This window comes from Entelurus aequoreus, linkage group LG23, assembly GCF_033978785.1.
Source record: "Entelurus aequoreus isolate RoL-2023_Sb linkage group LG23, RoL_Eaeq_v1.1, whole genome shotgun sequence".
In the NCBI taxonomy this organism is placed as follows: domain Eukaryota; kingdom Metazoa; phylum Chordata; class Actinopteri; order Syngnathiformes; family Syngnathidae; genus Entelurus; species Entelurus aequoreus.
Genome location: NC_084753.1, coordinates 26,891,499 through 26,915,855, shown reverse-complemented (window position 1 = coordinate 26,915,855; position 24,357 = coordinate 26,891,499). Strand labels below are relative to the sequence as shown.

The window sequence follows — 24,357 nt, the reverse complement described above, 5'->3', positions numbered from 1 at the left end:
ATTATTCTGTATCAAAAATAAGGATAAAATCACTAAAACCTCTTTGAGGCTCTTAGAAGGCAACACAGACACGAGGATTGCATCCCTGAGGCGCCAGACAGTATAAAAATATTTCATAATAATATATGAGGACAAACAACTATTAAATATTATAAAATAGATTTCGTGGGGGTTGAGAAAAATATATTTTGTTTTTGGTAAAGGCAGAAAGGGTCCTGGCCTGGCTCCTTCAATCAGGCCTATGAGGGTCCAGAGCCTGCTTCCAAAAAGGCCCTCCTGAGGTCAGAGGCAAGGTAGTTTAACCTTTCACCCCCTTGTATCCGGCGGGAAGACTTTCCTGCAGATGGGTTTTTATCTCATGGTACCCAAAGGAGAAGACCAAAGACCACGGAGGGGATTCTTTGTTCCTTAAGTCTGCATTTGGACAGGTGCTGGCGACCACCCTAAAACTCAAGTAAGCTCTGCGTCCAAAGCCTTCGTCAGTAATACCGATTGAGACTCCGCGTCCCGGGGACGTCGGGCTGCCCGTTCATCCAGATCTCCCTGATGATCCGCTCCCGTTCCTCCAGCCGCTGCGCTCGCTCCAGCTCCTCCGCCGACGTGAACACGTTCATGTTGAGCGTGCGCTCGAAGCGACGGTGCCGCCGGGCCGACAGGTCCGACGTGGTGTCCCAGTCCGAGTCCGAGTCGCTGGAGTCGGAGGACGAGTCCGCGGGGCGCGTTCGTTTCTTGGCCGGGGGCCGCTGGCGGGGCTGGCAGTCGGTGCGGCAGGAGATCTGGACCACCAGTGCGAAGAGGGTGAGGAAGAGGCCCAGACAGACGCCGCAGACGAAGAAGAGGGCAGCCCTCTCTGGGTGGTCTGTTGAAGAGATAATGACCAGCGGTTACAACAGGGATGTCCAAAGTGCGGCCCGGGGGCCATTTGCGGCCCGCAGGTCATTTTTTAATGGCCCCACGGCCCATTTTAAAACACGATTAAAAAAATTAAAAACATAAAAAGTGGTATGAAAGACCAAACAGGTGAAATGTAACAAGAAAATGTTGCAATGTTTACTCTAATCACACAAAGCTGCCATGCAGGCTGTTTCTTTCTTTAAAAAAATAATAATGAATCAAAATCAATGTTATTATGAATTATTGACCTATCCAAGGCTCCAATTAAGTCACATTAAATATTGCACTTTGAGATATTTTTTGGGGAAAATGTTGCATATTTTGTGTTTGCCATATAAAAAATCAACCTTTTTTTTTTTTTTTTTTTTTTAAAGGCCTACTGAAACCCACTACTACCGACCACGCAGTCTGATAGTTTATATATCAATGATGAAATCTTAACATTGCAACACATGCCAATACGGCCGGGTTAACTTATAAAGTGCAATTTTAAATTTCCCGCTAAACTTCCGGTTGAAAAACGTCTGTGTATGATGACGTATGCGCGTGACGTCACTAGTTAAACGGAAGTATTGGTACACCATTGTATCCAATACAAAAAAGCTCTGTTTTCATCTCAAAATTCCACAGTATTCTGGACATCTGTGTTGGTGGATCTTTTGCAATTTGTTTAATGAACAATGAAGACTGCAAAGAAGAAAGCTGTAGGTGGGATCGGTGTATTAGCGGCTGGCTGTAGCAACACAACCAGGAGGACTTTGACTTGGATAGCAGACGCGCTAGCCGACGCTAGCCGACGCTAGCCGACGCTAGCCGCCGACCGCAGGGATGGTTGGGTGAAGTCCTTCGTCCTTCCATCGATCGCTGGAACGCAGGTGAGCACGGGTGTTGATGAGCAGATGAGAGCTGGCTGGCATAGGTGGAGCGCTAATGTTTTTATCATAGCTCTGTGAGGTCCCGTTGCTAAGTTAGCTTCAATGGCGTCGTTAGCAACAGCATTTTTAAGCTTCGCCAAGCTGGAAATTATTAACCGTGTACTTACATGTCCACGGTTTAATAGTATTGTTGATCTTCTGTCTATCCTTCCAGTCAGTGGTTTATTTATTTTGTTTCTATCTGCATTTGAGCCCGATGCTATCACGTTAGCTCAGTAGCTAAAGAGCTTCACCGATGTATTGTCGTGGAGATAAAAGTCACTGTGAATGTCCATTTCGCGTTCTCGACTCTCATTTTCAAGAGGATATAGTATCCGAGGTGGTTTAAAATACAAATCCGTGATCCACAATAGAAAAAGGAGAAAGTGTGGAATCCAATGAGCAGCTTGTACCTAAGTTACGGTCAGAGCGAAAAAAGATACATCCTACACTGCATTCTAGTCCTTCACTCTCACGTTCCTCATCCACGAATCTTTCATCCTCGCTCAAATTAATGGGGTAATCGTCGCTTTCTCGGTCCGAATCTCTCTCGTTGCATTGTAAACAATAGGGAAATGTGAGCAGCCCTCCAGCTTGTGACGTCACGCTACTTCCTTTTTTATCAGCGACCAAAAGTTGCGAACTTTATCGTCGTTGTTCTCTACTAAATCCTTTCAGCAAAAATATGGCAATATCGCGAAATGATCAAGTATGACACATAGAATGGATCTGCTATCCCCGTTTAAATAAAACAAATTCATTTCAGTAGGCCTTTAAAGAAGGGCCTAAAACAAACAAACAAAAAACATAAACAACAATACAACGTATAATTGACGGATAGATCTGAAGTTGATCTCGAGATTATTGTGTTAAAAGTAAACAGTAAAAAAAATGTATCATTTATTTTTTAACACTTTAATGAGTAGGACCCTTTTAGGTTCCCCAATAATTTTTGTGTGATTGGTTTTTAAGTGTCATTGCTCAAAAAATAATAATGAATTAAAATCAATGGTGTTATGAGTTACTGACTTTTTAAAGGCTCCAATTATTATATAATCTGAAATATTCCTCTTAAAAATGTTATTGGGTGAAAATATTGCATATTTTGTGTTTTTTCCATAAAAAAACAGGGTTTTCTTTGACAAAAAGAGCATACGACTTACATCTTTAAAAACTTTATATTGACAGATATGTTATGTTGATCTAGAGATAATAATACTGAATAATGACACATTTTAAATATTTTTGGGACCAAAACCCTTTGAGGTCCCCGGGATCAAGCCTGAGTGGAGGCCTTAATGTATATTTTTTATACATATATTGTATTGGTTTTTAAAATAAAAAAATATCAAAATGGCCCCTGCTTGCTTTGATTTTTCAGTGTGCGGCCCTCAGTGGAAAACGTTTGGACACCCCTGGTTTACAACATCAATGTTTCATATCAAACATTCTACACTACAGTCTAGTTCAGGGGTGCCCAAACTTTTTGACCCGGGGGCCGCATTGGGTTAAAAATTTTGGCCAGGGGCCGGGGCTATATATAAAAAAGTTGACATACACTTGTAAAGAACATAATGTCATGGCTGTCTTGAGTTTCCAATACTTTCTACAACTCTTAATTTTTTGTGATAGAGTGATTGGAGCACATACTTGTTGGTCACAAAAAACATTAATAAAGCTTGGTTCTTTTATGAATTTATTAAAGATTAAAGATTAAAGTACCAATGATCGTCACACACACACTAGATGTGGTGAAATTTGTCCTCTGCATTTGACCCATCCCCTTGGGGAGCAGTGGGCAGCAGCGGCGCCGCGCCCGGGAATCATTTTGGTGATTTAACCCCCAACTCCAACCCTTGATGCTGAGTGCCAAGCAGGGAGGTAATGGGTCCCATTTTTATAGTCTTTGGTATGACTCGGCTGGGATTTGAACTCCAACCTACCGATCTCTATGGGTCTACTGAAAATGTGACCAAATCTGCTGGGTCAAAAGTATACATACAGCAATGTTAATATTTGGTTACATGTCCCTTGGCAAGTTTCACTGCACTTTTGGTAGCCATCCACACGCTTCTGGTTGAATTTTTGACCACTCCTCTTGACAAAATTGGTGCAGTTCAGCTAAATGTGTTGGTTTTCTGCCATGGACTTGTTTCTTCAGCATTGTCCACACGTTTAAGTCAGGACTTTAGGAAGGCCATTCTAAAACCTTAATTGTAGCCTGATTTAGCCATTCTTTGACCACTTTTGACGTGTGTTTGGGGTCATTGTCCTGTTGGAACACGCAACTGCGCCCAAGACCCAACCTCCGGGCTGATGATTTTAGGTTGTCCTGAATAATTTGGAGGCAATCCTCCTTTTTCATTGTCCCATTTAGTCTCTGTAAAGCACCAGTTCCATTGGCAGCAAAACAGGCCCAGAGCATAATACTACCACCACCATGCTTGACGGTAGGCATGGTGTTCCTCCCCCTTCCCTATCTAAGGATAGGGAAGGGGATCTTTTCTCCAAACATATTGCTGGGTATTGTGGCCAAACCGCTCAATTTTGTTTCATCTGACCACAGAACTTTCCTCCAGAAGGTCTTATCTTTGTCCATGTGATCAGCAGCAAACTTTAGATGAGCCTTAAGGTGTCGCCTCTGGAGCAAGGGCTTCCTTCTTGCATGGTAGCCTCTCAGTCCTTGGCAAAGTAAAACATGCTTGACTGGACAATGACACTTGTGTTCCAGCAGCTTCCAATTCATTGCAGACCTGCTTTTTGGTGGTTCTCGGTTGACTCTTGATCATCCTGACCAATTTTCTCTCAGCAGCAGGTGATAGCTTGCGTTTTCTTCCTGATCATGGCAGTGACAAAACTGTGCCATGCACTTTATACTTACGAACGATTGTCTGCACAGTTGCTCTTGGGACCTTAAGCTGCTTTGAAGTGGCTCCAAGTGACTTTCCTGACTTGTTCAAGTCAATGACTCCTTTTTTCAGATCTGTGCTGAGTTCCTTTGACTTTCCCATTGTCGCGTTTGTAACCGAGTCTAATGACTGCATCACATGAGCCCTATTTAAATGGGCTCAGAGAAGTCAACAGGTGTCGTCAAGCATAATCACTCACATGAAGTTAAGAGGCCATGCCATGAAGCTCATTCGTACCTTTTCTAAATCACCAAAATCTATAATTTATTATTGGAAACTCAAGACAGCATGACATTATGTTTACAAGTGTATGTAAACTTTTGACCAAACCCAAAACCAGTGAAGTTGGCACGTTGTGTAAATGGTAAATAAAAACAGAATACAATGATTTACAAATCCTGTTCAACTTATATTCAATTGAATAGACTGCAAAGACAAGGTAATTAACGTTCAAACTTGCAAACTCATTTTTTTGCAAATATTAGCTCATTTGGAATTTGATGCCTGCAACATGTTTCAAAAAAGCTGGCACAAGTGGCAAAAAAGACAGAGAAAGTTGAGGAATGCTCATCAAACACTTATTTGGAACATCCCACAGGTGAACAGGCTAATTGGGAACAGGTGGGTGCCATGATTGGGTATAAAAGCAGCTTCCATGAAATGCTCAGTCATTCACAAACAAGGACGTGGCGAGGGTCACCACTTTGTGAACAAATGCGTGAGCAAATTGTCCAAATCAAATCAAATCAAATCAACTTTATTTATAAAGCACATTTAAAATTTACCACAGGGGTAGCCAAAGTGCTGTACAATGGGCAGGTTAAAAATAATACGAGAACCGAGCAAACACAACACAACACAAACAGAACACTTCTTCATCGTATGGGCAGCTGTTTTTCCGGCACCCGGACCTGAGGCCGAGGGTCTATGCCTTTTACCACCCCAGGCCCGGGGGGCCCTCCCGTTCATATGTCAGGACACACAGAAGTGAGCCAGGTCACCGAGCAGTCATCCAGGTCCGCCAGGCCACGCAAACCATTAGGAGCACGATAAATCGGGCAACGCAGGATCACGTGGTCGGCAGTCTGCTCCTCCGCGCCACACTCACACGTCGCGTTAGGTGCTAAGCCCCACTGGAACATGTTTGAGCGAAAGCGACCGACACCAGTTCGGAGGCGGTTAAGCCTCACCCAGGCCACTCGTGGTAGTGAGAGGCCTGGTATTGAGCCGGTGTCAGGTATGAAGTCACGGAGTCTGGAGGAGATGGTATGCTCCAGGTCCGTGCTCCATTTGTGATTCGCCCAGTGAGCCGCCCTGATGTTGTTGTCACTGCATTGCTGCAGGAGCTTCAGGGTGGCTGGTACCAGTGGGTCTCTGGAGGGGAGGCGGGGCGTTGGCTCTGAGGAGAGTGTGAGCCTTTCATGGAGCAGGTGGTTCTCATCCATGTTTGCCCGGCCCGCCAGAGTTGCTACAGCACCTTGGCGACGAAGCTCAGCGGGTTGGATGCCTGCTAAGATGGGCCGTAGCTCCACAGGGGTGGGGCGCAGGCATCCAGTGATAACACGCAAGGCTTCGTTGATCGGGACATCAAGTTGTTTAGAGTGAGCACTGCGCGCCCAGACAGGTGCGCAGTACTCAGCAGTTGAGTAGACCAGGGCAAGTGCTGCTGTTCGCAGAGTTCTTGCCCCGGCACCCCAACCGGACCCGACCAACCGTCTCAGCAGTGAGACGCGGGTGTTGAGTTTCTTGCGTGTTGCCAAGAGGTGTTTACGGAAAGTGAGCGACCTGTCCAGGGTGACCCCAAGGTATTTAGGGTCAGGACGAGGGTCTTCAGGTGTAGGACGAGGCCGGCATAGGGTAAGGGAAGCCCCATCCGGCTTCCGCACCTCGAACCTGATCTCACGATCCGCTTCCCAATTGTATAGGTGGAAAGCTTGTGTCACCGTCTTGGATTCGCTGAGCTTCAATCTCCAGTTATGGAGGTAAGCCACTAAAGTCTCCATGTCCTGGCTTAGAGTTCCCTCCAAGGCCTGCCAGTCCCTGTCGGAGTGCAGCAGCGCGAGATCGTCTGCGTATGCGAACCTCCGTGAGACTGTGGCAGGCAGGTCGTATGTATAGATGTTATACAGGAGGGGAGCCAGGACAGATCCCTGGGGGACGCCATTTTTCAGGCGCCGCAACCTGCTTTTATCTCCGTTACTGGTGGTGAGAGTAAAGCTGCGGTTCCAGACAAGCTCCATGATCATTTTGACCATGTGCCTGTCTGGAAGCAGGCGGAGAAGTTTGCAGGTGAGGCCGCGGTGCCAGACTGTGTCATAGGCAGCAGTCAGGTCTATGAAGACGGCACCGGCCTTCTTTTTCGCCTCAAAGCAGTCCTCAATGTCCTGGGTAAGGAGGGCGACCTGATCCACCGTGGACTTCCCACGTCGAAAACCCGCCTGCTCCCGGGGGAGGTGGGGGTCTATGATGGGCTCGACACGGGCGTGAATCAGGCGCTCGAGGACTTTAAAGGGGACGCAGAGCAACGAGATTGGTCTGTAGCTCGTTACGTCATCCTTTGGCTTGTTCGGCTTGGGGATAGCGACAACAGTGGCCCTTCTCCAAATCCTGGGGATCCGGAGTTGGCGCAGGCAAGAAGACAGGAAAACTCTCAGCCAGGACTTCATTGCAGGGGCAGCGTGGAGCACGAGTTCTGGGCAGATGTTGTCAGGCCCAGCAGACTTGCCTGGTTTGGTATACTGGAGGGCAGCTGTGAACTCCTCCGGTGAAAACTCACCGGAGATGTTACACTCGCTAGATGTTGTTGTCCTCCAGAGGTCTGCAGTTTCCTGGCGCACCGCCCGGGAAAAATCTCGATTTATCCCGGTATATGCCCCGTTTTTCACAACCTGTGCTGCAATAGCATTTGCGGTAACGGGGCATGTTCGGGGTGCGCGCTCAGACCTACCAGTCAAGTTGTTCAAAGTGCTCCACGCGATACGGCTAGTGTGCGAGAAGTCGATGGAGTGGACTGCCTCTTTCCAGCGCTGGTGCCTCTTCCTTCCAAGAGTGGAAAGAAGGGCAGTGGCTGAATTGTTAGCCTCCGGGCCATAGGGAGCCCGGAGGAAGGCGCTGTAGAGGGTCTCGCACTCGCCATCCCAGCATGGTTTGTAGTTCTTACGCCGGCCGCGTGGGATGGCTTTTTTGGCCGCAGATGTTAGTGCCCTACAGAAGTCCTGGTATGCCTCGTCCACGTTGGGTGTGTCTGGTGGTGGGAGACACCGTGTGGACTTGTTGGTATGGAGGCGATAGAGTTTCCAATTGGCCTTCCGGAAGTTCCATCGCTTCATCGGTCCGCTCGGAACTGTTGTCACGAGGTCGGGCACCGATATCAGCGACGGTCGGTGTTGCGACCTGGGGAACATTCCTAGAACACGTCTGTCGGGGAGCTGGGTGTCCACACCGACACTCACGAAAGCCAGGTCAGGGTTCGTGTCAGTGTTATGCCGAGCGGAGTGAAAGCTGGCTGGGCCCTTCGGGTTGTAGAGAAGGTTGAGCGAGTTGCGCTCTGCCCAGTCAGAAAGAGTTTCCCCGCTCGGTGAGGTGGTACTGTATCCCCACCGTGTATGCCGGCAGTTGAAATCACCAGCATATACACACGGTGGTTCAAGCACTGGCAGTGACACTGGCGTGAGTTGTGAGGGTGGTGGTTTGTAGACGTTGACAATTTTGATGTCGCCAACGTCCACTCGCAGCCACTCGATCTCGGAGTTGTCCGGTGATCGATCGGCGAGGGTCCAGCTCAGATCGTTGTGGACAAACGTGGCAAGGCCATGCTTCTTGCTCAGGATTGACCCAGCTAGCGTGAAGTTGGTGATCGCTAGCTTGTCCGCTGTTGGGCGGTGGGTTTCCTGGAGGAGGATGACCATGGCTTGGGTGGTGTGGGCCATGTGCTCGATGACGGATGTTTTGGCATCTGTGAGCCCTTCAACGTTCAGTTGCAGTATTCTTGGTTGGAGACCGGCAGCAGTGTTGCTACCAGATCTCCGCCCAGACTGCCCCTGGACGCCAGAACGGGAGGGTACCCGAGTTGAAAGTTTTTTGTTTCGCCGCGTTGCCATGGAGTAGAGCAGCGCGGTTACTTGCAGGGATCACGGCGTGAACGTAAACTTTCTCGATCCCCAACACGATAAAAAATAAATAAATAAAACATAAAAACAGGTTCACAGCAGGTGTATTATGGGGCGCCATTGCAGGATGGGTAGCACTCAGTGTTAAAAGCCATGGAATAAAAGTATGTTTTTAAGAGTGATTTAAAAACAGGAAGATAGGAGGCTTGTCTAACACTCAGAGGTAGGTCGTTCCAGAGCTTGGGAGCAGCAGCAGCGAAAGCTCTGTCACCTCTAAGCTTCAGCCTTGTGTCCGGGACCGTCAGTAGCAGCTGATCGGCTGATCTTAGGGATCGGGTGGGGCAGTAAGGCTGAAGGAGGTCTGAGAGATATGTTGGCGCGAGGTTGTTTAGACATTTAAAAACAAATAAAAGGAGTTTAAAATTGATTCTGTAACGCACAGGGAGCCAGTGAAGGGACGCTAATATAGGGGTGATGTGCTCACGTCTGCGGGTCTGTGTTAGCAGACGAGCAGCAGAGTTCTGCACAAGCTGCAGGCGGGCGAGGGAGGCCTGGCTAATGCCTACATACAGGGCATTGCAGTAGTCTAAACGAGTCGAGATAAAGGCGTGGATTAATTTCTCGAGATCATGTCCTGATAGAAGCGGTTTCACTTTCGCTATTTGGCGTAATTGATAAAAGCTTTTTTGTACGACGCTGCTGATTTGTTTTTCGAATTTAAAATCTGAGTCGAACTTTACCCCCAGGTTTGTGACACAGTCGCTGAGATATGGGGTCAGAGTGCCGAGGTCAACGTTGGGGGAGGGGGAGCGACTTGGACCGAACAACATAACTTCTGTTTTGTCTTCATTTAGGCTCAGGAAGTTAGCTGAAAGCCAGGCTTTGATGTCGTGCAGGCAGTCAATAAGACGTTGAACCGTGTTATTTTGTGCCATGGGAAAATAAATCTGGCAATCATCGGCATAAAAATGAAATGCAATATCGTACTTCCTAAAAATAGAACCAAGGGGGAGAAGGTAAAGCGCAAATAAGATTGGGGCAAGGATTGAGCCCTGGGGAACCCCATGTGGTAAAGGAGCTGTGGAAGACATAAAACTGTCTATTTTTACACAAAAACTCCTGTTAGTTAGGTACGACCGGAACCAGTTGAGGGCGGCGCCCTTAATGCCCACACAGTTCTCAAGACGAGTGATTAAGGTGGCGTGGTCGACGGTGTCGAACGCAGCAGACAGATCTAAAAGCACCAGGACAACATATTTACCAGAATCAGTTGACAGGAGGATATCGTTAAAAACTTTTAAAAGCGCTGACTCTGCTGTGGAGGGCTTTAAAACCGGACTGGAACAACTCAGTGATACCATTATCCTCTAAGAAGGGCAACAATTGACTGTAGACAACCTTCTCTAACATTTTAGAAATGTATGGAAGATTAGAGATAGGTCTAAGGTTAGAGAGAAGAGAGGGGTCGAGGCTTGTTTTTTTAAGTAGAGGTCGTACCACTGCATGTTTAAAGGCCTACTGAAATGATTTTTTTTTATTTAAACGGGGATAGCAGATCTATTCTATGTGTCATACTTGATCATTTCGCGATATTGCCATATTTTTGCTGAAAGGATTTAGTATAGAACAACGACGATAAAGATCGCAACTTTTGGTATCTGATAAAAAAAGGCTTGCCCCTACCGGAAGTAGCGTGACGTAGTCAATTGAACATATACGCAAAGTTCCCTATTGTTTACAATGATGGCCGCATGAAGTGAGAGAGATTCGGACCGAGAAAGCGACAATTTCCCCATTAATTTGAGCGAGGATGAAAGATTTGTGGATGAGTAAAGTGCAAGTGAAGGACTAGTGGGGAGTTGAAGCTATTCAGATAGGGAAGATGCTGTGAGAGCCGGGGGTGACCTGATATTCAGCTGGGAATGACTACAACAGTAAATAAACACAAGACATATATATACTCTATTAGCCACAACACAACCAGGCTTATATTTAATATGCCACAAATTAATCCTGCATAAAAACACCTACGTGTTTGTTATGCTAGCTCCTAGCTCCTCTGCTAGCTCCTAGCTCCATAGAACACGCCAATACAATTCAAACACCTGATCAACACACACAATCACTCAGCCCAAAAGACTGTTCACCTAACCCAAGGTTCATAAAGCTTATATATTTAAAAAAAGTTACGTACGTGACGCGCACATACGGTCAAGCTATCAAACGTTTAGCAGCCAAGGCTGCATACTCACGGTACCTGATATTCAGCTGGGAATGACTACAACAGTATATAAACACAAGACATATATATACTCTATTAGCCACAACACAACCAGGCTTATATTTAATATGCCACAAATTAATCCTGCATAAAAACACCTACGTGTTTGTTATGCTAGCTCCTAGCTCCTCTGCTAGCTCCTAAGAACACGCCAATACAATTCAAACACCTGATCAACACACACAATCACTCAGCCCAAAAGACAGTTCACCTAACCCAATGTTCATAAAGCTTATATATTTCTAAAAAGTTACGTACGTGACGCGCACATACGGTCAAGCTATCAAATGTTTAGCAGCCAAGGCTGCATACTCACGGTACCTGATATTCAGCTGGGAATGACTAAAACAGTAAATAAACACAAGACATATATTTACTCTATTAGCCACAACACAACCAGGCTTATATTTAATATGACACAAATTAATCCTGCATAAAAACACCTACGTCTTTGTTATGCTAACTCCTAGCTCCTATGCTAGCTCCTAGCTCCATAGAACACGCCAATACAATTCAAACACCTGATCAACACACACAATCACTCAGCCGAAAAGACCGTTCACCTAACCCAAGGTTAATAAAGCTTATATATTTTTAAAAAGTTACGTACATACGCAAAAAAAAAGTTGCGCACATACGGTCAAGCGATCAAATGTTTAGAAGCCAAAGCTGCATACCCACGGTAGCACGTCTGCGTCTTTGTCATCCAAATCAAAGTAATCCTGGTAAGAGTCTGTGTTGTCTCAGTTCTCTACAGGCGTCTGTGTATCGAAGTCAAAAGTCCTCCTGGTTAGAGTCTCTGTTATCCGAGTTCTTCCATCTTGACTGCATCTTTCGGGAATGTAAACAAAGACGCGCCGGCTGTGTACTGTTGTTGCTGACTTCGTTCGAAAAATACGTCCGTTTCGCACCGACAACTTTCTTCTTTGCTTGCTCAGCTTCTTTCTCCATAATGCAATGAACATAATTGCAACAGATTCACGAACACAGATGTCCAGAATACTGTGGAATTATGAAATGAAAACAGAGCGTTTTTGTATTGTATTCAATGGGGAAGGCATACCTCTGTTCCCCGGGCTACGTCACGCGCATACGTCATCCTCAGAGGCGTTTCGAACCGGAAGTTTAGCGGCAAATTTAAAATGTCACTTTATATGTTAACCCGGCCGTATTGGCATGTGTTATAATGTTAAGATTTCATCATTGATATATAAACTATCAGACTGCGTGGTCGGTAGTAGTGGGTTTCAGTAGGCCTTTAAACTCTACTGGAACTATTCCAGAAGAGAGGCTACTATTGATAATGTTAAGGACACTTTATCCAATAGTAGCAAGTACCTCCTTAAACAGGCGAGGTGGGAGGGAGTCTGCAGGAGAACCAGAGGGTTCTCAACAGTTTAAGAACAACATTTCTCAACCAGCTATTGCAAGGAATTTAGGGATTTCACCATCTACGGTCCGTAATATCATCAAAAGGTTCAGAGAATCTGGAGAAATCCCCCAGAAACGCCGCCGCCTTCGCTGGGCCCGAGCTCATCTAAGATGGACTGATGCAAAGTGGAAAGGTGGGCTGTGGTCTGACGAGTCCACATTTCCAAATTGTTTTTGGAAACTGGACATCGTGTCCTCCGGACCAAAGAGGAAAAAAACCATCCGGATTGTTATAGGCACAAAGTTGAAAAGCCAGCATCTGTGATGGTATGGGGGTGTATTGGTGCCCAAGACATGGGTAACTTACACATCTGTGAAGGCATCATTAATGCTGACAGGTTTTGGAGCAACATATGTTGCCATCCAAGCAATGTTATCATGGACCCCTGCTTATTTCAGCAAGACAATGCCAAACCACGTGTTACAACAGCGTGGCTTTATAGTAAAATAGTGTGAGTACTAGACTGGCCTGCCTGTAGTCCAGACCTGTCTCCCATTGAATATGTGTGGTGCATTATGAAGCCTAAAATACCACAACGGAGACCCCGGACTGTTGAACAACTTAAGCTGTACATCAAGCAAGAATGCGAAATAATTCCACCTGGAAAGCTTCAAAAATGTGTCTCCTCAGTTCCCAAACGTTTACTGAGTGTTGTTAAAAGGAAAGGCCACGTAACACAGTGGTAAAAATGCCCCGTGCCAACTGTGTTGCTGCCATTAAATTCTAAGTTAATGATTATTTGCAAAAAAAAAAATGTTTCTCAGTTCGAACATTAAATATCTTGTCTTTGCAGTCTATTCAATTGAATATAAGTTGAAAATAATTTGCAAATCATTGTATTCTGTTTTTATTTACAAATTACACAACGTGCCAACTTCACTGGTTTCGGGTTTTGTATCATCAAACAGAAATGAAGATTAGAACAAGGTCCTACTTGAGACGTATGTGTACGCTGCAAGCGCGTTGCTAATGAGGGCCATGCTGGAGCCGGAGGTGGAGTTGATAATGGGATTTATCTCCGGGGGCCTCAACGACGGAGTCTCTCCTCCCCCTTCCCTATCGACCTCCGGATACCTCTCCTGGTTGCCGCTGGTCTCTCTCGTGCGCTTCCGATCTGCAATGAGAGGAAAACGTCAGGAAAAGTCTGAGCCAAAACAAAAAAAGGGACATGTATGTGGAGACGAGTGGGAGGTTCTTGAATTTCAACCACATGTGTCATCAGTTGGGTCATTTACAGTTAAGAGTGCCACATTTGAGTCATCCACAGCATCATGTGTGGGTGTATTTTTATAAAATGTTTTCCGATAAAAGCTGCACCACACGCATGTTTAGTCTTCCGATAAAAAAAAAAACAATACGGCACCCAACCCCGCAATAGTCCATTCTTAGGTAGGCTTCAATGACAACAGTACCTTTAACACCATAAATAAAAATGTCTTGCAGAATTAAACAAAACGTTAAAGATCAAAATCTAAATTGTCACATCATTAAAGTCCCTTCTGGTGGCATTTTTGTCATTGTCGGTGACTATTATTTAGTCAACTGTCATAATTGTAGAGACTTGAACTAAGGCGTCAGACCTTTGATCTGATAAAAACGATTGGAACTGGAATTGCTCAGTCACTGCTGTGTCGTACACTCTGAAAAGTCACAATCACACACATAAACAAAAGGAAAAAAGGTAAAAGTAATTAAGGATCATATTCATACATTGAATCAGATCAAAGAAAAATGCCAAGAATACAACAAACCACTTTGTATGGCCTTCATAGACTGAGAAGGCATTGGATTCGGTGGAGACACAGTCGGTTCTAAAAGCTCTGCAAGATCAAGGAATTCATCATAAGTACATTAACTTACTCAAGGACATCTACACAAACTGCACTGCCACAGTTACGATGCACAAACCAAGCGAGAAAATCCACAAGGCGATACAATTTCGCCTAAACTGTTTACAGCTTGTTTGGAAGGCATATTTCGCTCTCTGGAGTGGGAGGATAAAGGAGTTGATATCAACGGAGACAAATTTAATCATCTGAGGTTTGCAGATGACATTGTTGTCTTGGGAGAGCAAATCAGTGAAGTGGAAGATATGCTTAAAGGCCTACTGAAATGAATTTTTTTTATTTAAACGGAGATAGCAGATCCATTCTATGTGTCATACTTGATCATTTCGCGATATTGCCATATTTTTGCTGAAAGGATTTAGTAGAGAACAACGACGATAAAGTTCGCAACTTTTGGTCGCTGATAAAAAAAAAGCCTTGCCTATACCGGAAGTAGCATGACGTCACAGGAGGTAGGATTCCTCACAATTCCCCGTTGTTTACAATGGAGCGAGAGAGATTCGGAGCGAGAAAGCGATGATTACCCCATTCATTTGAGCGAGGATGAAAGATTCGTGGATGAGGAACGTTAGAGTGATGGACTAGAATGCAGTGAAAGACATATCTTTTTCCGCTCTGACCGTAACTTAGGTACAAGGTCTCATTGGATTCCACACACTCTCCTTTTTCTATTGTGGATCACGGATTTGTATTTTAAACCACCTCGGATACTATATCCTCTTGAAAATGAGAGTCGAGAACGCAAAATGGACATTCACAGTGACTTTTATCTCCACGACAATACATCAGCGAAGCTCTTTAGCTACTGAGCTAACGTGATAGCATCTGGCTCCAATACAGATGGAAACAAAATAAATAAATCCCTGACTGGAAGGATACACAGAAGATCAACAATACTATTAAACCATGGACATGTAACTACACGGTTAATAATTCTCAGCCTGGCAAAGCTTAACAATGCTGTTGCTAACGACGCTGAAGCTAACTTAGCAACTTAGCAACCGGACCTCACAGGGCTATGATAAAAACATTAGCGCTCCACCTACGCCAGCCAGCCCTCATCTGCTCATCAACACCCGTGCTCACCTGCGTTCCAGCAATCGATGGCGCGACGAAGGACTTCACCCGATCACAGATGCGTTGGCGGCTAGCGCGTCTGCTATCCAAGTAAGTACTCCTTGTTGTGTTGCTACAGCCAGCCGCTAATACATCGATCCTACCTACAACTTTCTTCTTTGCAATCTCCATTGTTCATTAAACAAATTGCAAAAGATTCACCAACACAGATGTCCAGAATACTGTGGAATTGTTCGATGAAAACAGAGCAGTTTGTATGGTGACACATTGGGTATGAATACTTCCGTTGCAGTCATGACGTCACGTGCATACGCATCATTCAAAGACGTTTCCAACCGGAAGTTTAGCGGGAAATTTAAAATTGCACTTTATAAGTTAACCCGGCCGTATTGGCATGTGTTGCAATGTTAAGATTTCATCATTGATATATAAACTATCAGACTGCGTGGTCGGTAGTAGTGGCTTTCAGTAGGCCTTTAAAAACCTTGCAAATGCCAGTCCTTCGTCGCGCCGTCGATCGCTGGAACGCAGGTGAGCACGGGTGTTGATGAGCAGATGAGGGCTGGCTGGCGTAGGTGGAGCGCTAATGTTTTTATCATAGCTCTGTGAGGTCCGATTGCTAAGTTAGCTTCAGCGTCGTTAGCAACAGCATTGTTAAGCTTCGCCAGGCTGATAATTATTAACCGTGTAGTTACATGTCCATGGTTTAATATTATTGTTGATCTTCTGTCTATCCTTCCAGTCAGGGATTTATGTATTTTGTTTCTATCTGCATTGGAGCCAGATGCTATCACGTTAGCTCAATAGCTAAAGAGCTTCGCTGATGTATTGTCGTGGAGATAAAAGTCACTGTGAATGTCCATTTCGCGTTCTCGACTCTCATTTTCAAGAGGATATAGTATCCGAGGTGGTTTAAAATACAAATCCGTGATCCACAATAGAAAAAGGAGAGTGTGTGGAATCCAATGAGACCTTGTACCTAAGTTACGGTCAGAGCGAAAAAAGATACACCCTGCACTGCCTCTCTAGTTCTTCACTCTAACATTCCTCATCCACGAATCTTTCATCCTCGCTCAAATTAATGGGGTAATCGTTGCTTTCTCGGTCCGAATCTCTCTCGCTCCATTGTAAACAACGGGGAATTGTGAGGAATCCTACCTCCTGTGACGTCACGCTACTTCCGGTATAGGCAAGGCTTTTCTTTATCAGCGACCAAAAGTTGCGAACTTTATCGTCGTTGTTCTATACTAAATCCTTTCAGCAAAAATATGGCAATATCGCGAAATGATCAAGTATGACACATAGAATGGATCTGCTGTCCCCGTTTGAATAAAAAAATGTCATTTCAGTAGGCCTGGAAGTGGGCTGGACATATCAGTAGGAGAACAGATAATAGATGGACTTCCCTAATGACATCATGGAGACCCATGGATGGGAGCAGAAATAGAGGAAGACAAAGAGTGAGATGGCGAGATGAAATAGACAAATATTGGGGAACAGTGCAGTGGCAGCGAGCAGCTAGAGATGGTTCACTATGGCAGAAACATGCTGAGGCTTTCGTCCAGCAGTGGACTGACAACGGCTGATGATGATGAATTAAGGATCGTATCATCTCATTTGGTGGCTGGTTTCAACAGTGCAAGGGTTTGCATGGCAAAGTTGAAAGTTAAAGCTCTTCTGTCAATACTATTAAAAAATCTTATCTCAGTTCTATACTCTAGCCTTTAGATAGACCCCCCTTTTAGACCATCTGCCGTTTTTTTCTGCCCCCCCCCCCACCCCCCCTCCTTCGTGGAGAGGGGGGGCACAGATTCGGTGACCACAGACGATGTGCTAGCTGTCCAAAGTCGGTACCCAGGGTGGACCACTCATCTGTGCATCAGTTGGGGACGTCTCTGCGCTGCTGACCTGTCTCCACTCAATATGATCCCCTGCTGGCCCCACTATGGACTGGACTCTCACTATTATGTTAGATCCAATATGGACTGGACTCTCACACTATTATGTTAGATCCACTATGGACTGGACTCATTATTATGTTAGATTCACTATGGACTGGACTCTCACTATTATGTTGTATCCACTATGGACTGGACTCTCACTATTATGTTATATCCACTATGGACTGGACTCTCACACTATTATGTTAGATCCACTATGGACTGGACTCTCACTATTATGTTAGATCCAATATGGACTGGACTCTCACACTATTATGTTAGATCCACTATGGACTGGACTCATTATTATGTTAGATTCACTATGGACTGGACTCTCACTATTATGTTGTATCCACTATGGACTGGACTCTCACTATTATGTTATATCCACTATGGACTGGACTCTCACACTATTATGTTAGATCCACTATGGACTGGACTCTCACTATTATGTTAGATCCACTATGGGCTGGACTCTCACACTATTAAGTTAGATCCACTAAGGACTGGACTCTCACTATTATGTTGGATCCACTATGGGCTGGACTCTCACACTATTATGTTAGATCCACTATGGACTGGACTCTCACTATTATGTTAGATCCACTATGGACTGGACTCTCACACTATTATGTTAGATCCACTTTGGACTGGACTCTCACTATTATGTTAGATCCACTATGGACTGGACTCTCACTATTATGTTAGATCCACTATGGACTGGACTCTCATTATTGTGTTAGATCCACTATGGACTGGACTCTCATTATTGTGTTAGATCCACTATGGACTGGACTCTCATTATTATGTTGGATCCACTATGGACTGGACTCTCACTATTATGTTAGATCCACTATGGACTTGACTCTCATTATTATGTTGGATCCACTATGGACTGGACTCTCACAGTATTATGTTAGATCCACTATGGACTGGACTCTCATTATTGTGTTAGATCCACTATGGACTGGACTCTCACACTATTATGTTAGATCTACTATGGGCTGGACTCTCACACTATTATGTTAGATCCACTATGGACTGGACTCTCATTATTATGTTAGATTCACTATGGACTGGACTCTCACTATTATGTTGGATCCACTATGGACTGGACTCTCACTATTATGTTAGATCCACTATGGACTGGACTCTCACTATTATGTTAGATCCACTATGAACTGGACTATCACTATTATGCTAGATCCACTATGGACTGGACTCTCACTATTATGTTGGATCCACTATGGACTGGACTCTCACCATTATGTTAGATCCACTATGGACTGGACTCTCACTATTATGTTAGATCCACTATGGGCTGGACTTTCACACTATTATGTTAGATCCACTATGGACTGGACTCTCACTATTATGTTAGATCCACTATGGGCTGGACTCTCACTATTATGTTAGATCCACTATGGGCTGGACTCTCACTATTATGTTAGATCCACTATGAACTGGACTCTCACTATAATGTTAGATCCACTATGGACTGGACTCTCACTATTATGTTAGATCCACTATGGACTGGACTCTCACTATTATGTTAGATCCACTATGGGCTGGACTCTCACACTATTAAGTTAGATCCACTATGGACTGGACTCTCACACTATTATGTTAAATCCACTATGGACTGGACTCTCACTATTATGTTAGATCCACTATGGACTGGACTCTCACTATTATGTTAGATCCACTATGGACTGGACTCTCATTATTGTGTTAGATCCACTTAGGACTGGACTCTCATTATTGTGTTAGATCCACTATGGACTGGACTCTCATTATTATGTTAGATCCACTATGGACTTGACTCTCACTATTATGTTAGATCCACTATGGACTGGACTCTCACTATTATGTTAGATCCACTATGAACTGGACTCTCACTATTATGTTGGATCCACTATGGACTGGACTCTCATTATTGTGTTAGATCCACTTAGGACTGGACTCTCACTATTGTGTTAGATCCACTATGGACTGGACTCTCATTATTATGTTAGATCCACTATGGACTTGACTCTCACTATTATGTTAGATCCACTATGGACTGGACTCTCACTATTATGTTAGATCCACTATGAACTGGACTCTCACTATTATGTTAGATCCACTATGGACTGGACTCTCACTATTATGTTAGATCCACTATGGACTGGACTCTCACTATTATGTTAGATCCACTATGGGCTGGACTCTCACACTATTAAGTTAGATCCACTATGGACTGGACTCTCACACTATTATGTTAAATCCACTATGGACTGGACTCTCACTATTATGTTAGATCCACTATGGACTGGACTCTCACTATTATGTTAGATCCACTATGGACTGGACTCTCATTATTGTGTTAGATCCACTATGGACTGGACTCTCATTATTGTGTTAGATCCACTATGGACTGGACTCTCATTATTATGTTAGATCCACTATGGACTGGACTCTCACTATTATGTTAGATCCACTATGGACTGGACTCTCACTATTATGTTGGATCCACTATGGACTGGACTCTCATTATTGTGTTAGATCCACTATGGACTGGACTCTCATTATTATGTTAGATCCACTATGGACTGGACTCTCACTATTCTGTTAGATCCACTATGGACTGGACTCTCATTTTTGTGTTAGATCCACTATGGACTGGACTCTCACACTATTATGTTAGATCCACTATGGACTGGACTCTCACTATTATGTTAGATCCACTATGGACTGGACTCTCACTATTATGTTAGATCTACTATGGGCTGGACTCTCACTATTATGTTAGATCTACTATGGGCTGGACTCTCACACTATTATGTTAGATCCACTATGGACTGGACTCTCATTATTATGTTAGATTCACTATGGACTGGACTCTCACTATTATGTTAGATCCACTATGGACTGGACTCTCACTATTATGTTAGATCCACTATGGACTGGACTCTCACTATTATGTTAGATCCACTATGAACTGGACTATCACTATTATGTTAGATCCACTATGGACTGGACTCTCACTATTATGTTGGATCCACTATGGACTGGACTCTCACTATTATGTTAGATCCACTATGGACTGGACTCTCACTATTATGTTAGATCCACTATGGGCTGGACTCTCACACTATTATGTTAGATCCACTATGGACTGGACTCTCACTATTATGTTAGATCCACTATGGGCTGGACTCTCACTATTATGTTAGATCCACTATGAACTGGACTCTCACTATTATGTTAGATCCACTATGGACTGGACTCTCACTATTATGTTAGATCCACTATGGACTGGACTCTCACTATTATGTTAGATCCACTATGGGCTGGACTCTCACACTATTAAGTTAGATCCACTATGGACTGGACTCTCACACTATTATGTTAAATCCACTATGGACTGGACTCTCACTATTACATTAGATCCACTATGGACTGGACTCTCACTATTATGTTAGATCCACTATGGACTGGACTCTCACTATTGTGTTAGATCCACTATGGACTGGACTCTCACTATTATGTTAGATCCACTATGGGCTGGACTCTCACACTATTATGTTAGATCCACTATGGACTGGACTCTCACACTATTAACTAGATCCACTATGGACTGGACTCTCACTATTATGTTAGATCCACTATGGGCTGGACTCTCACACTTTTATGTTAGATCCACTATGGACTGGACTCTTACTATTATGTTAGATCCATTATGGACTGGACTCACACTATTATGTTAGATCCACTATGGACTGGACTCTCACTATTATGTTAGATCCACTATGGACTGGACTCTCACAATATTATGTTAGATCCACTATGGACTGGACTCTCACACTATTATGTTAGATCCACTATGGACTGGACTCTCACAATATTATGTTAGATCCACTATGGACTGGACTCTCACAATATTAACTAGATCTACTATGGACTGGACTCTCACACTATTATGTTAGATCCACTTGACGTCCAAGGTTTCTCATTGTCCCATTGGGTTGATTTTTTTCTTGCCCTGATGTGGGATCTGAGCCGAGGATGTCGTTGTGGCTTGTGCAGCCCTTTGAGACACTCGTGATTTAGGACTATATAAGTAAACGGTTGATTGATTGATTGACATCCGCAATAAAGTTGAATTTCAGAGCAAATTAAAATGAAAAAAAAAAACTTAATATGTGTAGAAGTGTCCTGATACCACTTTTGCCCTTCCGATACAATATATTGGAGCCTTGGGTATTGGCCGATATTAATTCAATATGCTATCGAGACAAAACACAGTAGAGCAGGCCTGGGCAATTATTTTAACTTGGGGGGCCAAATTTAGAGAAAAAAAAATTGTCTGGGGGCCGTTATATCTATTTTTTAGGAACACTAATACAAAACCTCACGATAACGTCTGAATGCTAAAAACGTTATGACAGACCGCCTTAAAAAAATGGAATTTTACATTTTTTTACTGAATAAGACACCCAGAATGTACATGAAAATAAAGAATGTGCGATTTACAATATTAGCTATGAACGGTAAAACACTGAATATTGACCACATATGAACGTCACACCCCCTCTCCATCGACATATTTTACAATCAAGCGAAACGCAACAAAAATGCAACAAACACAGTGAAATATGAACGCAAAGGGTAAAAAAAAAACCCACCTACAATCTGATATATCTGATACATCACTAATCTTTAGAACTTTGATGTAAAAATCTCCTTCCGCGTCTGTCCCTGACACCCACATTTCAGGCTGGCCGCTCTGGAAACACTCTGTGGAAACGCTTCCGACCCACACTGTTTGGCTGCTGAACTGCTGTGACTTAGATTACCATAGTAACTAATAAGATTACCATAGTAACTAATAAGATTACCATAGTAACTAGTATATCATGCAAAAGCGCAGATTCCAACCATTGAAATACTTTGTATAGTTCAAGCCTACGGTCATTTGAAAACATCACTGCACATCATAATGGCAGCTACAGTTTCCCTCTTAAAGATCTAAAAAAAAATATTTGGGAATGTCCGGCGGGCCAGATTGAAAAGCTTAACGGGCCGCATGTGGCCCCCAGGCTTTAATTTGCCCAGGTCTGCTGGAGAGCATTCTTTTAGAATTTTGGAGTGTGGAATGTTCGAAAAGGTTTGATCAAGTGGAATTACTCAATCCGAACAACTGTAGGTATGAACAACTAACCTATTTATTAACGGACAATCGGTAGAAAATGGATTGATGTCTTTAATTAAACTGAAGTGGAGTTGTAATTTGTTTTTTACACAATAAATAATTCAGTTTCGTGCATGACTGTCATGACTCGAATAATTTGTTTGTTACTGGATACTTTCGAACAAGCTTCTGGCCTTGGAGACTTTGTATATGTAAATATTATGGAACCATACTTATTTTATACTCATTTATATTGACAAATGTGGTGTCTTAGATGGCAATATTGTTCAATTAAAGGCCTACTGAAACCCGCTACTACCGACCACGCATTCTGATAGTTTATATATCAATGATGAAATCTTAACATTGCAACACATGCCAATACGGCCGGGTTAACTTATAAAGTGCAATTTTAAATTTCCTGCGAAACTTCCGGTTGAAAACGTCAATGTATGATGACGTATGCGCGTGACGTCAATGGTTGAAACGGAAGTATTCGGACCCCTTTGAATCCAATACAAAAAGCTCTGTTTTCATTGCAAAATTCCACAGTATTTTGGACATCTGTGTTGATGAATCTTTTGCAATTTGTTTAATGAACAATGGAGACTGCAAAGAAGAAAGCTGTAGGTGGGATCTGTGTATTAGCGGCGGACTACAGCAACACAACCAGGAGGACTTTGAGTTGGATAGCAGACGTGCTATCCGCTAGCCGCCGACCGCACCGATGATCGGGTGAAGTCCTTCGTCGCGCCGTCGATCACTGAAACGCAGGTGAGCACGGGTCGTGATGAGCAGATGAGGGCTGGCGTAGGTGGAGAGCTAATGTTTTTAGCATAGCTCTGTCGAGGTCCCGTAGCTAAGTTAGCTTCAATGGCGTCATTAGCAACAGCATTGCTAGGCTTCGCCAGGCGGCACAGCATTGACCGTGTGGTCACAGGTCCAGAGTTTGGTTAGGTGTCTCCTGATAGTAGAAGTAATAGTAGTATTGTTGATCTTCTGTCTATCCTTCCAGTCAGGGGCATGTTTCTTCTGTTTCTATCCGCAGTTATGCACGATGGTATCACGTTAGCTTCGAAGCTAAAGTGCTTCACCGATGTATTGTCGTGGAGATAAAAGTCACTGTGAATGTCCATTTCGCGTTCTCGACTCTCATTTTCAAGAGGATATAGTATCCGAGGTGGTTTAAAATACAAATCCGTGATCCACAATAGAAAAAGGAGAGAGTGTGGAATCCAATGAGCCCTTGTACCTAAGTTACGGTCAGAGCGAAAAAAGATACACCCTGGCGTCCTGCACTGCACTCTAATCCTTCACTCTCACTTTCCTCATCCACAAATCTTTCATCCTCGCTCAAATTTATGGGGTAATCGTCGCTTTCTCGGTCCGAATCGCTCTCGCTGCTGGTGTAAACAATGTGCAGATGTGAGGAGCCTTTCAACCTGTGACGACACGCAAGGCTTTTTTATCAGCGACCAAAAGTTGCGAACTTTATCGTCGATGTTCTCTACTAAATCCTTTCAGCAAAAATATGGCAATATCGCGAAATGATCAAGTATGACACAAAGAATGGACCTGCTATCCCCGTTTAAATAAGAACATTTCATTTCAGTAGGCCTTTAAGGTCCCAAGAGCAACTGTGCAGACAATTGTTCGTAAGTATAAAGTGCACGGCACAGTTTTGTCACTGCCACCATCAGGAAGAAAACGCAAGCTATCACCTGCCGCTGAGAGAAAATTGGTCAGGATGATCAAGAGTCAACCGAGAACCACCAAAAAGC

At 44.0% G+C, this 24,357-nt stretch overlaps 1 protein-coding gene across 1 annotated transcript in view; it reads right to left on the bottom strand.

Moving 5' to 3' along the window:
* The window catches only part of LOC133641118 (protein eva-1 homolog C), a 432,473-nt gene that overhangs the window by 523 nt on the left and 407,593 nt on the right, over positions 1 to 24,357 (bottom strand). Inside the window, exons 8-9 of the mRNA XM_062034993.1 lie at positions 13,474 to 13,653; positions 1 to 859 (exon numbers count right to left, since the gene is read on the bottom strand). The exon at positions 1 to 859 is cut by the window's left edge and continues 523 nt beyond it. Coding sequence (XP_061890977.1) covers positions 480 to 859; positions 13,474 to 13,653 — 560 coding nt within the window. The 3' untranslated portion in view covers positions 1 to 479. The remainder of the gene's footprint in view (positions 860 to 13,473; positions 13,654 to 24,357) is intronic.